Here is a 16,266-nt window from a genome sequence, read left to right on the forward strand (position 1 = left end):
CCAACAATATCCATAGCGATAGGATAGCTATGCTAACGTTAGCTAACGATTAGAGTTATCCTAAGGCGCTTTAGCGCAAATCTGAACTCAGGTGTCAATTATAATTTATCAGCCGTTGTGCAAAACTGTGACTGAAATTGTCCTGCAGTGCTTTTTTGCTACCTTTGTCATTTTATTAATCAGGGCTATCCAGATCTGCAGTGCCGTCATTTGATATATTACTGGTATCAATATAGCTAAGTTTTATATTAGCCTTCATATTAAGGGTCTATTAAAATGTCATACTTTTACAGCGATCTCAAAAGAGTTTGATGTCAGGGAGAATATATTTTCAGATATGTAGGCCTACAAGATAGTATAGCCCATATTATACAACAACAATGAACTTTTCTGTAGTTCCAAAACCGGATTACTCCACCATACTTCGTTTCACAGACTAGCAACTAGCATCACCTGAAAGGGCGAGTCTGTTGGTTTTGATATATCTTCGAGGCTATGAAACACTTTGCAATTGACCGTTCGCAAAAGCCCCGCCCCCTCAGTTACTGTTGCTACGTCCGACAAAACTCCCAGAACTGTCAAACCAAAAGCCATGGCAAGGACTATATAGCGCCATATCTGTCAGTGTCAGTGATTCTTTTTGGAGTAATATCTCCGCGATATCCTCCAGATGAAGGCAAAAGGGACTGCAATATGCAGTGGAAGGAAATATCCAAAACATAAAGATCAACAACGAAGGGGACACAACAATAATCGAAGCAAAAGCATACAGGTCTCAATCAAAACATGAGAAACCCCACGACCTCTTCATTAAATGCAACCAGCACAACCTTGTAGACTAGTCATGTTCCTGCACCGCTGGGTAAGCTCTGTATATAATATTTCAAGCTAGCACTCTGTCCCGCGTAGGGTGATATTTGTATCTTGTGTGCGCACGATAATAGCTTGTCCCCACAAGTTAATAAATTGTGCTTTCAAAGATACAAAATGTCACCTTGTGGGACTTGAGGGGCACAAATGCTGTTCAAAAAATGTTCAGATAGCCCATTGGTGATGGTAAAATAGGCAAGTATTTACACACTGTTACACCCCTTGTCAAAAGGAGGTGCTGCAGCACCCCTCTACCCTCACCAATGCTTGCTGACCTCTTAAAAGACTTACATGGACTCTGTGACCTGAAACACTGGCCTTAAACTGGTTCATCAAACACTAATCCATGATAGAAGCACTTAGGCTGAAAAGGGTGGTTACAATCAGTAGCCTGTAATCCTCATCTCATCCCTAGCCCCTCCACCTCACGATAAACCCTTTTTACTTAAATGATTAAGACCCCGACTTCAGCTGCTTTCTGGTTAGCTCACAGCTGATCTTGAATCACCATCCAGTTGGCCAAAGTAACACTAGGTTTTGTAGGCAAAGGGAATCTTCCCACCAACCACTCCCCCCATCTCATTCCATGCCCCTGCCCCTTTCTCCTTCCTCCCTCTCCCCATCCCTCTCTCTTTCCCCTCCCCTCTCTGTCTCTTTCCCTCCCCTCACACACTCTTGCCTTGTTCAGTCATTCAGAGCCCAGTGTGGAGGCTGATCACTCACACCCAAACTCACATGCACACGCTCTCTCTTCTGTGCAGCATGTCCAGGCTTCCCCATCTGACTGTCTGCCTGTTTGGAGCCCTGCTGCTTATGTCTCTCTGCCGGGGTGAGTGCTGCTGCAGTTATACTGATGTTAATGTGCATATGTATGTGTGTGTGTGTTTATATGCATTTGAGAGATAGAAAAAGTTGCTGACACCTGGGAAATAGCTGTGAAGTTTAGTGTGTTATGTCTGTTGTGTGGTGTGTGTGTGTGTGTGTGTGTGTGAGGGAGAGAGAGACAGAGAGAGAAATTAAACTGGCAGAGGAGAAAGTTTCAAAAGTTGAAATTGGAAAGAGCCGGTGTGGGTGTGTGCAGGAGAGTGAGTGAAAGCTGAGAAGCAAATAATCTATGAGCACGGGCTTGAATATCAAGTGTGAATGCCAAGAGAACTCATGGAATACCAGGGTGCCTGCACCACACAACTGTAACGGCGTGTGTGTGTGTGCGTGTGTGTCATGGGTGGCCATGCGCAAGTGTCAGCTTGCTTGAGGTTAACAAGAATCCTGTGATTTAGAATGGAAGTACAAGCTTGCAAGGATCTAACATATTGCAGTGTATCAGTGTTCTTGGAGTTTAGGTGACTTTTTCGGAGGTGGGTGTTTGAGTGGGTGTGTGTGTGTGGGGGGGGGGGGGTTCTTCCGAATAACAGTAATGCAAATTGTGGAGGAAACTTTGAAATGAATGCCACTGGCAGTGGCTTAACATAAAGGTGCTCCCATGCAGAGCTTTAAAGTTTTTTTTTATTGAGAGCACTGACTCATTTAGCAACTCCTGGTGATTGAACTCTGAATATTCACAACTAATCTACTGTAATGCACAGAAACATTGTACATTGTGAGTCATTTCCAGTATTGCCATTAACCCACGTGATGTAATATTAGCCTTTTAATGCCCTGTGATGTTTTTACGCTGGTCACATTTGGAAGTGATATAGTGTTGGCCATGGGCCATGGAGGGGGTATGGTCTCAACACATATGGCCTGTATATTACTTGAACATTCAATTACCCCTAAAAACTTTTTCCTAAACCCGAACCCAAGCAAAATGTTGAAGAAATGTAAACAGGTTCTCTGTAGCCAAAGTGCTTTGAGAGAGTAGTGGGATTGCATCACAGAGTTTCTCTTTGACCCCTCTCTCTCTCACTGTCTGAAACTATCCCACTCAATCTGGGGAAGTCAAGAGAGAGAGACTACAACATAATCCCTGAGCTGGCCCTGCACAGCTGCATTGTATAGACATGTTTGTTGGCAGAGACAGAGACAAAGAGAGATAGATAGAGAGAGAGAGAGAGAGAGAGAGAGAGAAAGAGGGAGAGAGAGAGAGAGGGAAAGAGAGAGAGAGAGAGAGGGGGGAGAGAGAGAGAGAGGGGGAAAGAGACAGGGAGAGAGACAGGGGGAGAGAGTGGGTGCAGAACTATTTGATAGGCTTCTCATTTTCCTTCATTTCCATCCGATCCTCCCCTCGTCCAGCTGTTTTATCCAGCTGAATGAAAGAACAAGTAAGGAAGAGAGAGAGGAAGGGAGATAATGAATCAGTTTGCTTTGCAAGATGTTTTATATGGCGTCTGGCTTGCCAGTTGGCTTTGGGAGGTATTGTAGTCAAGAAAGATCACAAAGACAGTGCGCAGGGCTTGCTGATGAAAAATGAAAGAATAATTTATGTGTTGCATGCGAGTAATTACTGACAAATAATTAGTCCTTTGTCCTTTGAACTGTATTTATGCGCTTTTAGTTCAGCCAAGAGTTGAACAGCTTCTAAATGAGATAAAGATGGTGATGATCAGAATACTTGGGTTAAAGGCAAGTCACAGTGCACACCAATAAATGCTTTTCATTATTGACTGGCTCTTAGGAAATATTCCCACTCCCTTGCTGAGATGTAGGCGAAGGGAGTTCCACAACACTGGTTCCTTGTTGTGAGCGCAGAAGTTTAATTGCAGGATAATGGCGATATGATGGGGGTTTTATCTTCTGTTATTATGCGCTGAGGGCTTAAAGCTGCGCTGAGCGGTCTTGGAGGCTCGGCGTAGCTGGCGTCAGATTCTGATGGGACATGTCCAGAGTTGTTGCAGCTTGTGCCAGCGGAAGGGCTGATTCTCCCAAATTAAACAGCAAAAGGGGGATGGGCTTAATGGGAAAGTCACACAACAATCAACCAATCACAGTCTCTCTTGCTTTTTCTTTTTCTCTCTCTCTCTTTCTCTCTCTCTTTCTCTCCCTCGGCTGTTCCTTCTGTTTTCCCTCTCACTATGATAGTTTTCCCTCTCACACTGTTTTCTCTCTCTGCATTTCTGTCCCAATCTTTTTGTATGGATCCTGGGCTTCCTTACATTCACCAGCTGCCTCGTGATTTTGACTCCATCTGATAACAATCACTCTTCGCTCAGGAGAGTCCACAGGCTTGACCCAGGCCAGCGTCCCTGCACACTCCATAGCGTGAAGCAGCTGGACTTGCCAAACCCACAGACTCAACCTGGGTGGGTGGTGGTAATGACACGCAGAGGATAACAGTGAAGGATGAAAGAAAAATACAATGTGGGTCAGCAAGTTTGAAGAAAATGTGCTTGCTTGTGTGTGTGTGTGTGTGTGTGTGTGTGTGTGTGTTGGGTGTGTGTAGGTGTGGGTGTGTGTGTGTGGTCTGTGTGTGTGTGTGTGTGTGGTGTATGTGGGTGTGTGTGTGTTGTGTGTATGTGTGTGTGTGTGTGGGTGTGTGTATGTGTGTGTGTGTGCATGTAATTGTGTGTGTGTATCGTGGTGAGTGGGTGGCTGGGTGGGTTGAGAGTTGTGGGTGTTTATGTGGGTGGATGAGTGCTGTGTGTAGGTTGGGGTGGTGGTGGGGTAGTGATGATGCAAGACTTAGTGGGGTGAAAAACCTGCATGTGAAAAGGCTCCATGAGAGGATGGGATTTCTTCCGTGGGCCGTGTGAAAGGTTCCCCACTGCTCAGCAAACAAAGATCTCACTCACTGGAGCATGAGCGCAGAGGAGCCTCCCGTGCCAACACCAGCTCTACCTGCTGCGGGCTCCCACACTAAACCACAACGCTGGCCTCATGCTCCCTTTCATTCAAAGAATGGTTACTCAGAGCGTGTGCGCTGCTGCAAGGCTAAGCTAGTGCATTCGGCGGAATGTTCTACACTCTTGCCGCTGGACAGTCTGAAAGCCACATATCATTTTAGTTAATAGTTTGTTTAGATTGTTCCTGCCTTGAATGTCCTCTTTTTGGCACGCGAGTAGTGTTTTATGATTACACATGTTTGAAAAAGGGTTTGAAGGAGACTGCGTGGCTTACACAGAGGTAGGATAGGCAGGATTTATGGTGCTTCTTGTGAAGGTTCGGCGGAGGAGGGACCTGGTTCTCACCGCGTCTAGCTGCAAGGCGTGCTGATGGATGGCACTGGAGTCTGTGTTTCCTGCAGGCTGGCAACAGTGGAGTAAACAGCACACAGCTTCGAGTGAGGCACATGGCCGTCGGCACTCTCCATCTGAGGAGACAATGTTTTTATGGCGTGCTATTAACGACGGCAGCTGTTTATTGGTGGTGATCCAGGTAACTTTTCTCCAGCAGACCACTCTTTTTCCCACGGTTTAACAGTCATGTGAGACTGAGGTGATGACTCACAGTAGTATATGGACTGCAGCCTGCTTGTCTGTGTTTGTGTGTTCGAGTGTTTGTGTGTGTGTGTGTGTGTGTGTGTGTGTGTGTGTGTGTGTGTGTGTGTGTTTGCATGTCTGTGTATGTGTGCAGTACTGTGTGTATATTTATATATATTACTGTGTATGTGTTTCCATGTGTGTGCTTGTACGTGCATGTATGCACACGTGCATCTGTGCTTGTGTTGGGTTGCGTGCGCGTGTGCTCAGAGGGCATGAGCTGTGTAATTGGAGTTCATGTGAGTGATTACTTCATTTACGTTGACTGGGTCGCCATGCCTCCTCCACTGTCCTGCATATAAGGAACAGAATAACAGAGCAAAATGAACCCTTATTCAGGAGCCTCTTGTTCACATTCCTTTTCATTCACAGGCCCATTCTTTTAGACAAGAATGAAATCTTAGGGCAGCTGTCATCTGTACTTCTTAGTTGCCAGTAAATTAGCATGTTGCTGCTGCATGGGACAGTGAGCAATATGTTACCGATATTAAGAATGAGAAAAAATGGACAAACGGTAATCAGGGAGTAGAGTTCAGATAAGCAGAAGCCCATCTGCCGGATAGCCTGGTGTGCCGGAGGAGCTCATGGCTTTACCGCACCATCGGCAACCCATCATGTGACACCCCGCCTTCCGCATCAGGCCTGGAGTTAATGGAGCTCCCTGGCCCCTTGCTCTTCCATACTTCAGTCCACACGATCCTTTGGGGGTCTTTACAAGACTGCGGTCCCAGGATTAATGGGGGTCGACTCAAGTGGACTAGACCAGCCATGAGGGAAATGACTGGATCATGCAGTTATTTTAGCGTGTCCAAATGATCACACGATCCAGGCAGTAGTTTGAGGCTGCTGTGTCCGTGCCTTCCCATTACTGCATTACCATTGAGAGAGGGGAACTGCCAGACACACTTGCCAGGAAACTGTTAAGTTACTAATGATTCCTGGTACCTGGTGCCTTATTGGGTAATTAGATATCTTCCTAAAATGAAGACGGTAATACACTGAACATTTTGACAGTAAAGTAAGCACAAAGCATAAAGCTATGTTCGGAACATCCACTCACCCATTCACTCTCTACATAGAAAAATCTATTGAGTTCATGTTAATCAGAATTTCAGTTTTCAGATTCTACATTCCAAGGTCGATAACTTAGCAACATAGTAAAGCTAATTTGGTAACGGAACTGCTTACCTCCACGTAAAATGAATAAAATGCTGTTACCAGGTTAGAAATGTGATATTTTTAGCTAAAATTAAGTCTTTATTGTCTGTATTGTTAATGTGGCTCTTATTTCATCACTCATTCAGATTGATTAGTCGATTTCCTATAGTGTACATTAATTCAGATAGCCTATAGGAAGTTTAATAAAAAGTCAAATTAAACAGAAACCATTTGTGGTGGACTCTATTGTAAATGCTCTCAGACATAGTTTATTTTTGAAAGTTCCAGGCATCATTTAAGCATATCGTGTTGACTGACATGTAAACTAAGGAACGTTCCGTTGTCTTCTTCAGTTCGTTCACCTTGGAATGAGTTGTGGTGTACTGGAGAAATTGTGGTGTTCATCGTCTGGGAATTTTATAGTGCACTTTAGTGAATAAAATGTACAGTACAACACTACAAAATAACTGATTTACTATATAGCTGACTAGTGAGTGAGTGCAAGTTCCAAACATAGCTCTAGTCTTTAAAAACAGCTGCAACTAATGACAGGTCAGGCTGCCTGCCCATATTGTCATGTCCAGTCTCACTGAAAGGAAAAAATAATGGAAGAAGTTACCAAACCTTTCAGCAGCTTCAGTGTTTAGTGAAGCTCTTCTTTGTTGTTAACAGGAATTTCTTAAAGACATTTCCCAGAGGATTTTGGGCAAGAAAGCACATGAAGAACTCATTATATTTCATGAAACAGATAGGGCCCTGCTGCTATCATTCAAGGATTATCCAGACTTGCTGAATCACTTCATTGCCATTACCTTGCTGTACAAGTCATTCAGAAGAATCAAATCCCTGTTTGGTAGTTTGTCTATTCACAAAAGTCCTATGGTGAGGAGTTAGGCTGCTGGGAATCCCATTCCATGCCCTCTACATTTGAAAGCCCATCAGAGGCCTAGCCGCACCTCAAAGAGTCCTAATGGTCCAGATCCTTCTTACGGCACATAGGCCCACCTTTGTGTTTAAAGTCTCCATCTCCCTGGATAGAGAAGGGACACATGGGCTTTTTATAGACATGGACGCGCACACAGCATTTTTTTTCCTGGACTGTTGCCTCGCTTCACACGAGTCTGACGGAGAAGCGTGCGAGTTGGCAGCTGACTTGACAACACCAGCGGTCTCTGTACCCCGTGATTGTCTTCCGTGGCTCAGGAGCCAAGTTTTGGTCATGTGATGGTCAGTCATGGTGGTTCTTAAAGCTGGGTTGCTGGCAGACTATCCCAGTTTTTCAGGTTTATTGCAAATACACAATTATCTGGCCTCCTTGTCTGCATTGTGAAGTACTCATATATTTTAGGGAAGAGCAGATGTCCTTAAAAACAAATAGTGGTCTATATCAAATTCTTCAATATGGTGCACAGTGTCACACAAATACAGAAAATACACGTGTTTATATATTTTGTTGAGTAGCCGTGGCAAGAATGACTGATTTGACGTTTTAATTAATTGAAAAACAGTTGGCAGCAACTTATCGATATGACTCACTGCGGCGTTGGAGTTGTTTTGCTGTAGGGGTGGATAAGGTCACCTGCGTGTGGCGACTGACAGCATCAGCTCAGCTGTTACTGTGGTTGGCACGCTCCATTTTCTACACAGCCGACCCCACAGGCTATTAGGTTTCAAACAATAAGCTCTGCAAAATGAAGACAGTCTCATATGCTAACGCAGCTCTGACACTTGGTGTCAGAAATGTTGATTATGTGGATAACTGACCTTTACCCCATCATGTCTGACAAGGTTTGCTTTTGTCTGCCCTTTTCGAGCTGTCCGTCAAAGCTCCGAGGTGAATAACAGACGATTTACATGAAAGTAGGATTGTGACTCTTTTGGGTCTTATTGTCAATTATGTTCTTTCTAAACTCACAACTCAGAATTTCTCAAGGGCTTATTTTCTTTTTTTTAATGAAACTGCCTGTGTGAATAAGGAACACTTGAGTGGGCTATTGAAAAAAGAAAAAAAAGCTATCATAAACCAAACCACATGGTATGACTTTGCTGCTCCTCGTGAGAATCTGGCACTGAGTTCCCTCAAGGACTCAGCATTACAACACACATAATTGGATGTGGGGGTAATATCCTTGTTATTCCTCTCAGGAGGTACCACATTACTATGGCAGCTTAGGTTCTTAGCATCAGTGAGGGCCAGAGTTCTGGCGCCGGTGAGGGCTTGATGATTGTGTACAGAATTAGTGTGTTTTGCCATGACAGTGAAGAAGGCGCCTCTAATATCCTACCCTGGATGTCTATGTTTGCCCTCCATAAACAATCCCCCTCTGTTGTTTTTTCCTCTGCAGCTGAGACGGAGAAAGAGAATGACTTTGAGGAACCTGACACCACGCCAGACTACGACTATCCACCCACCTTTGACTATACCTTTTTCAGTAAGTCTTTCCAAGTGCCTGATCAACAAGACAGGCTCCAGTGCTCTGAAGGTTTTGAAAGTTTTGACACTATGCCATTCAGGGCCACATATGCACACATATGTTTTTATTTCAAACAAAACTCTGCAGCAGCTGATTTCCTGTGAGTTGTGCATACCTCGAGGCAGATGTATTATTCTGTGACATTAACACTGTTGCGTGTGGGGGAAATGTGTTTTTGTTTTATGTCTAAAACTGGAATGTTTTTAACGTTTAATGTGAGAGCAACTTATGTATCTGATTCACCACACAGTACTGCCTGACTTTCTCCATTGCTGCAGATGTCATTAAGCCCTTTGAGTAGGGCTGGTTCGAACATGTACCTCTGTCCAGGCACGTGCACAGACATTTTGGGGGGCAGGTGCTCAAACCAGAAAAAAGGGCACCCATCGCCAAAATTATTAATGAAATTAAAAATAATAATAAATAAATAAATAAAACACACAGTAAGATATTCTCAACTTAAATATTTATTTTTGTTAACAAACTAACTCAAATTATCTCCTGAACATAACTCAGTCCTACACTCTGTCTGTCCTTCCTCATCCATGATGGGCTCCTCTGAACCAGGTAGGGTTACTGACTCTCCCTCATTTGTTTTACTAGTTGATGGCCTGATCCAAGATACAAGAGAGCTGCTACCCTGAGCTGCTTGCTGCAGTTCCCTGTCCTTCTGCTTTTGGAGTCTCTCTTTTCTTGGCATTATGCTGCAAATTTTGTAAATGAGATAAATCAATGTTGTGCATAATGATCAAGAGTGACTTACATTATCTCTGTAAAGCTGACAACACAGTACACACACATTTAGTTTGACTGTTTTCTGACTGAGTTGAAGCATAAGCAGCATTACACTAATAATATACCACAATATACTTATTAATTTCAATAATTACGATTTTAAATTAAACAAAACTAGTGAACTTGTCTAATTTGTAGAACCGTAAAACTGCCTTTAAATTCTCTGCCCGCCTGCCTGTTTGCCTGCCTGCCTGTATCTCTCTCCCTCTCTCTCTTCATTAAACATGACAAACGTCAGTAAACAGCTGGACAAGGCTTTGAAATCACGGATTTCGTGAGTTTTGTGTTTGTTTATTTTTTTAGGAAACGTCGGACCAGTTGCGACGTAATGTTTTCAGCGGCGCTAATGTTGTGGTTAATTTATCACCAAACAACGTCGGGGGATTGCACAAACACCGTCATTACCTGTTTGTCTGATGCTGCGGGTCAGAGAAGAAGTAGGGCCGAAACACACCAAACGCGTTTTTAAAAACGGGACGCTAGCAAATGCATTGTTTCCTATGGTACGGCACACCTTGCGTGTGCGCCTTTTCTCCGCCACGCGTTGCGTCTTTCTAGCGTTTTTTAGATGCGCTTAAAAGTTGAACTATTCTCAACTTTCCAGCGCAAGGCGCGGAGGCGCACCGCTCATCAATGTCACACTCGGCCCAGGCAGGCGCCTGTGAGCCTGTGAGCGCCGAAGCGCCGCGGAGCATGTCAGGGCGAAATTCTCACAAGAACTCAAATAAATGCCCCGTCATATATCAAAACACATTTGGGGGGAATTGATGACAGACAGAGTAATTCCTATTCTTAAATATTGATGAATGAAGAAAAAATTTGGCTCCAGCAGAAGGGGCACTTTTCTCATCCAGGGCAAAAGGGCAGGTGCTTCAGCACCACTAGGGGTCTATCTGTGCACGTGCCTGCCTCTGTCCCACTTCTGGACTGTTGTTGTATGATGTTGCTCTGCTGACGTCATGGCACTTTCCTCCAATCAGGCAACGCGAGCATTGATGACCTAGACAGGTTCCTCTTGGAGGCAGGAGACACAGGAGATGTGGAGTTGGACACAGACACCACTCCATCAGAGGAGGAAATGGGGGGAGAGGAGGAATCTGTCGATGAGGAGGAGGAGGAGGAAGAGACGGTGGAAATAGAGGTTGGAGAGGAGGAGGTGACGATCACCAAACCCCCAACCCACCGCAGAGCCCCCACAGCTGAGGTAAGTTCTGTTTCAGTCCACGCCCATCTGACCTAACTCTCATGTTCTTAGTTTCAGCACATAACTTCAGCTCCACATTTTAGGCCTTCAAGGGATGGGTATTAAATACTACTCTGTTTCAACTCAAATTGTTTGAGAATCTTGTTGTGATGAAAAACACATTAATTTGAGGAAAAACACTTCAGTACTTCCTTTGCTTACCCAATGCAAGGAGCCAAAGCAGGACCCCTCGGGGTCTTAATCACTCCTCTAAGTCGCCCTGACCTCAGTAAGTGATGGTTTCTTGATGGTTTGAGTGGGAGGGGGCTGAGGAGGTGGCGTGGGATTCTTGACAGCCTGAAGAATGCACAGTGGGCCGACATGAATCACTTCAACGCCCCATCCATCAGAGCGTATTACAGAGCACCCCACTAACAAAAGACAGCCTTATTAGGAGCATCTCACCAGGGGAAAAGTATGGGAGACAGATGACTTACGCACACACTTCTGGCAAGGGTTCTCATAAAAGGAGATTGCGTGAGTGCTTTTCAGGTACATCTGGAATCTTTCAAATACTGTATGTTACACTTCCCAGCCTGTGGGAGCCTTCATGCTGCCTATGAATCAGGGCAAATTGCGTTCTCGGGTTAATGTAATTTATGTGTGCAATAAGACCTACTCCTTAAAGAGCCAAATGGAGTCTAAATCAGACAAGTAAAGGAGCCCTCACCACAGACCCAGGCTCCTCTGCTTGTTGGTTGTCTATATGGGCCCTCAAGGGGCCTTTGTCTGACTTTTGGCAGAGTCCTGAATGAAGACACAAAACCTTTGAGGGGGCTGTGGGATGTAAGCAGGTGGATCCTGTTGCAGTTATGCTACAGATCCCAGTGAAAGGCCCATCTGCTTCATATCCCAGCGTGAAGCCTGGGAGGCTAAATAAACAGCGCTGGCCTTAGCCAAAGTCTTCACAGTGATGAGACAGAGGGGGGTCATTAAGGATGCAGACCGCGTGCTCAGGTGTCTTGTTTGTGTGAGTGTGTGTATATCCTTGCATTTGTTTGTTTGCACTTCTGTGATTGTGCGTTTGTGCATTTCTGTGCAGTACCCTACCTCTGCAGAATTCTAACTGTTTGTGTGGGTTGTGTTTGTGTGTGTGTACATGTGTATTAATTACAAGTGACCATATGTCAAACAGTGCACGTGTAAACATTTGAGGGACTATCTCTCCAGAGTAAACCACAGTACTCCACCTCCCTCTCTGTGAACCCAAACAAACTCTGTCTCCCCCCTCCCGTCTCCTCGTGCTAGTCGAGTCTCATTCTCGTCTCATTCTCGTCTCCGTGCCAGTGCAGGACAGAGAGAGGATGTCCTCTGTGTGGTGCAGCTGCTCTGAACAGTCCATTGAAAGGGCAATAATCACTCTGTCAGTATAGCATATGTAAACAGTCAAGGTTCAGTGACAATGAATTGTGTGTCACATACTTCCTTTAAATGCACACATTCTCAGGGAATTGCTTTGTACAGGATGCATAGGAACACATGCATACACACACACACACACACACACACACTCACTCTGCCATACATATGTACAAACACATGCTACCTTTCTTAGTACATTTTTATATTCCCTTTTTCTGCATTAGGCATTGTTATCTCTCTGACAGCTGTTGCATTCTGGTCTTTGCAGGCTTGCAGGACTACACCTCTCTGTCTAGTCACCGCTCTGGGGCTAATCGCACACCAGTTGGCCAGGCTGCTATGATGAATTTGACCATGACACAGACTGAACACACACACTAAAATGGTGAGTAAAATAGGCACAAAATATATGAATGTATTTAACATATGGCCTCTACCGTGTAATCTTACGTACTGCATAAAATGTGCACCTGTGTATAAATGAGTGCCACGTTGGGGAATGGGGAGAAATTCTTTAGACTATTTGCCTGAATTCCTAATGTCCTATTGAGAATATGAACGCTGGTGAAATAGATATGATATAAATAGAAATATAGATGTTGTAGTGGCCAATCATTTAAATCACTGGCAGGGACACTCTAGGCCCGTTAAAAAAATCTTTATATCTGTGTTCCATATGCTTTAGATCAGTTTGTAGATGCAGTTTCTAGTGTAGCCACCAGAGGGTGCTGTACTTGTATAAAATAAAGCCACCACCCTAATGGTTTGTGCTTTCAGAAAAATTATGAAGTACCTGTGAGCTCTAACATGTATGTAATACTAAACCTTATGTGTGTGTGTGTTTTTTTTAGATCCTTGAGAAGAGAGATTAGCACGGAGGGACTCACAGTCACACATCGTCACACATATATTTTGGAGCACAGGAAGTGATGTTCCTGTTGTTCCCGAAGCACCAACTGAATCTCACACCCCAACCTTGACAACGCACACACAAGCACAAAGCCAGTCCACTCTGCACATACTACCCCATTCAAATCCCAACCAATTAATCGTAGAAAAATCACTTTGTCCACTCATAACACCACACGTCCTTCATCCCCACTGATGTTTGCTTTTTTGGGTCAAGGCACTCCATGAGTTCACAGCGCTCTGTGCCCATGGACAAGCATCGTCTGACTTGGTGGACAGCAGCGTGAGTTAATTAAAGAGCCCTGTGGAGCAGACTGAGGTGCTGAAGAGGTGACTGGGCAGCTGGAGCAAAAACAGCCCTGGTGACGCCACCAGGCCAGGGACCAGCACAACCTGTGGCGGAGGGTGGGGGTGGGGGGTCGGCGGGTTGTGGTAAAGACTCTTCATTTCCTGTCCTCTGATCAGCGATCTAAAGCATTTCTGCCATCAGATGCTTGCTTCTGCCTCGTGCTTCTGCGTGAGATCGTGGAAAGGATACATACTGGTTTGTTACTGGATGCAGCCCAGCAAGACTGTCTCCCTGTTGCTCTCTTTTGTGCACAAGTATCAACCTGTCCAGAAGCCAAGAGATATGTGTGTGTGTGTGGGTGTGTGTCTCTCTGTGTGTGTGTGTGTTTGTGTGTGTGGATGTGTCTCTCTCTCTGTGTGTGTGTGTGTGTGTGTGTGTGTGTGTGTGTGTGTGTGTGTGTGTGTGTGTTTTAGCCTCAATATCGGCTCACAGACACATATCTGACAATCAAACAATTTGTACTCATAGCTGTTCACGTAGCATTACTGGAAAAGATTATCTGTAAACACAAGGGCTCCACAACCCTCCTTTCAACAAACACCATTGCACTTCTATGTATCTCCTGTCTTTGCCTACCCTTTGAAGTTGCTGTTTTTATAAGAATTTTGAAAGTGTTTTGTCAACAGTGTATAAATGTATAATACGACTGTGAGAATGTTTTTTTACAAAGGGTGGCAGTCTTTTACAGCCAAATGCACGTTTTTTTTTTTTTTTTACGACAGATCGTTATGAAAGGTTATTCCATGTATATTGTTGTTTATATTATTGAATGAATGCTCAAATAAATATTTTCACATGAGTTTGGTCGCCTGTTCAATGAGATATATTTGGTTATGATACAAAATATCCACAGCCATAAATATATATCTATAGAGAGAGAGAGTTACAAAAAATGGAGATCAAATTAAAGCAAACATCACGATTCTGACAGTCTTTCCCCTCAAATTCATGCTGAAATGAATTACTCATGGCTGCCCAGTGTTAGCATATTTTAGTTTATGTATACGTGACCAGATGCAGAGACGGGGTTAAAACGTGTCTGGAGATCGGATGATTAAAAAGCACAAATGTCATGGAGCATTTGTATCCTGTGTTGACGCTTTTCGCGCAAAAGTTAAATTATGCATGATGCTCTGGCTACAAAGAGTGAGGAAAGCGATGGAGTCAATAGGTCATGCAGAGAAGACAGGAATTAGGTGTCGGCAGGCATTTAAAAACAAACAAAGCCTAAGGTCAGAAAATATGTATTGAGACGGCTCGCCGATGTCGTGTCCAGATTAACAGGTCAGTCGGGCTCCAGTCGGTTCTATCCATCACAGTTGTTGCCAGTTTAGAGCCTGTTTCAAGTAACGGAGCTAAATTAGACATTTTGCTGTCTGGTTGATAGATTCCGATAGTCTATGTCTACAATCCAGCCTGTCCTTAAACTAATCAACAGCTCTCAATTTCATGTTTTTAAAAAAATCCTCAGAATTGTCCAAATAACAGAACATTTAATACAATATGCTGAGGAGCAGTGAGAAACCTTGTGGCATAGAAGGACTGAATCGCTCATGGCCATGAATTAGGCTATTTCGATCGCATTCACATATCTCTCTCTAAAAAATACAACTCATCTTTTTGAAAGACGTTTCGAGCAACATCACCATCAAAATGACCTGAAGAAACCAAGTAAACAAGAAAGCAGTATTGCATGCACACTTGCCAGTCTGGAGATTGCCTTAGCAACAGTTCCTAATATCAGTCGTTGTCTGGCGACATACCTTAAAAATAAGTTAAAACTGAATGCGCTGTAGCCTCATAACGTCTTATCTGTGAATATACAAAGTTGCCTTGGAAGGCACATAAGAGTTTGCAGATTAATTGACTTAACTTGATGTGGTGAATTGCACATAATGAACTCCGTCACAAAATGTTTCAGTCCTCAAAACCTCCAGTCCTCCTTTAGTTTGCAAAATCTGTTTTTATTAAAGGCCAATAAGCATTAGCTGTAGGCTATCAATACAGACCCTTGGAGCCCAGTTATCAGTAATGTTCTGTACATTAAAATGTTTGTTCACAAACACTTTACTTTCTTTGACTTGAAGTGTTACAGCAAAAACGCTTGGCACAGTCTCCTAAATCCAATTTGAGAATTTCGGGCATAATCTGGAATATAGTAAATGGGGCACGGATGTAATCATATTTGGTGGTCGTGTTCTGAGACCACCAATGGTCTGAGAGTGCTGAGTGGTAGAGAGAGTGTGTTTGTATGTGTTTGTGTGCGTCACAGTATCAGTGTCCAAGCCTGGTGAACCTTCTCATGAGAGCCCCACTGACCAGTGAGTTCCCTGGTGGGTCTAATCATGATGAACAAGTACCATAAATATTTAATGTCGATGTTAACACAAGTAAATCTGTCTTTCTCTCTCTCACTCTCTCTCTCTCTGTGTGTTTGTGTGTGTATTTCTTCTTGACTGTGTAGCATTGTGTATCTATGTGTGTGCATCAGCCCCACAAGGTTACTTTAAGCCGTTTGCTTGTGAAAAATGACCTGACATTCAAGTGATGCGCAGGTTTGCAGGCCGTAAGCCACTGAATAATGCAGGGAGTCCCTGTCATTTCACACACACACACACACACACACACACACACACACACACACACACACACACACACACACACACACACACACACACACACACACAC

The 16,266-nt window shown here is 44.0% G+C and overlaps 1 protein-coding gene across 1 annotated transcript; it reads left to right on the forward strand.

The window, feature by feature from the left end:
* Positions 1-1,533: 1,533 nt before the first annotated feature.
* On the forward strand, positions 1,534-14,377 carry si:ch211-191i18.2 (uncharacterized protein LOC564095 homolog). The gene is made up of 5 exons (XM_042710668.1): positions 1,534-1,699; positions 8,792-8,878; positions 10,696-10,919; positions 12,589-12,705; positions 13,172-14,377. The coding sequence occupies exons 1-4, from the start codon at positions 1,606-1,608 to the stop codon at positions 12,661-12,663; spliced, it is 480 nt and encodes a 159-aa protein (XP_042566602.1). The 5' UTR covers positions 1,534-1,605; the 3' UTR covers positions 12,664-12,705; positions 13,172-14,377.
* The last annotated feature ends 1,889 nt before the right edge of the window (positions 14,378-16,266 follow it).

Source organism: Clupea harengus, chromosome 19 (genome assembly GCF_900700415.2).
Source record: "Clupea harengus chromosome 19, Ch_v2.0.2, whole genome shotgun sequence".
Classification (NCBI taxonomy): Eukaryota; Metazoa; Chordata; class Actinopteri; order Clupeiformes; family Clupeidae; genus Clupea; species Clupea harengus.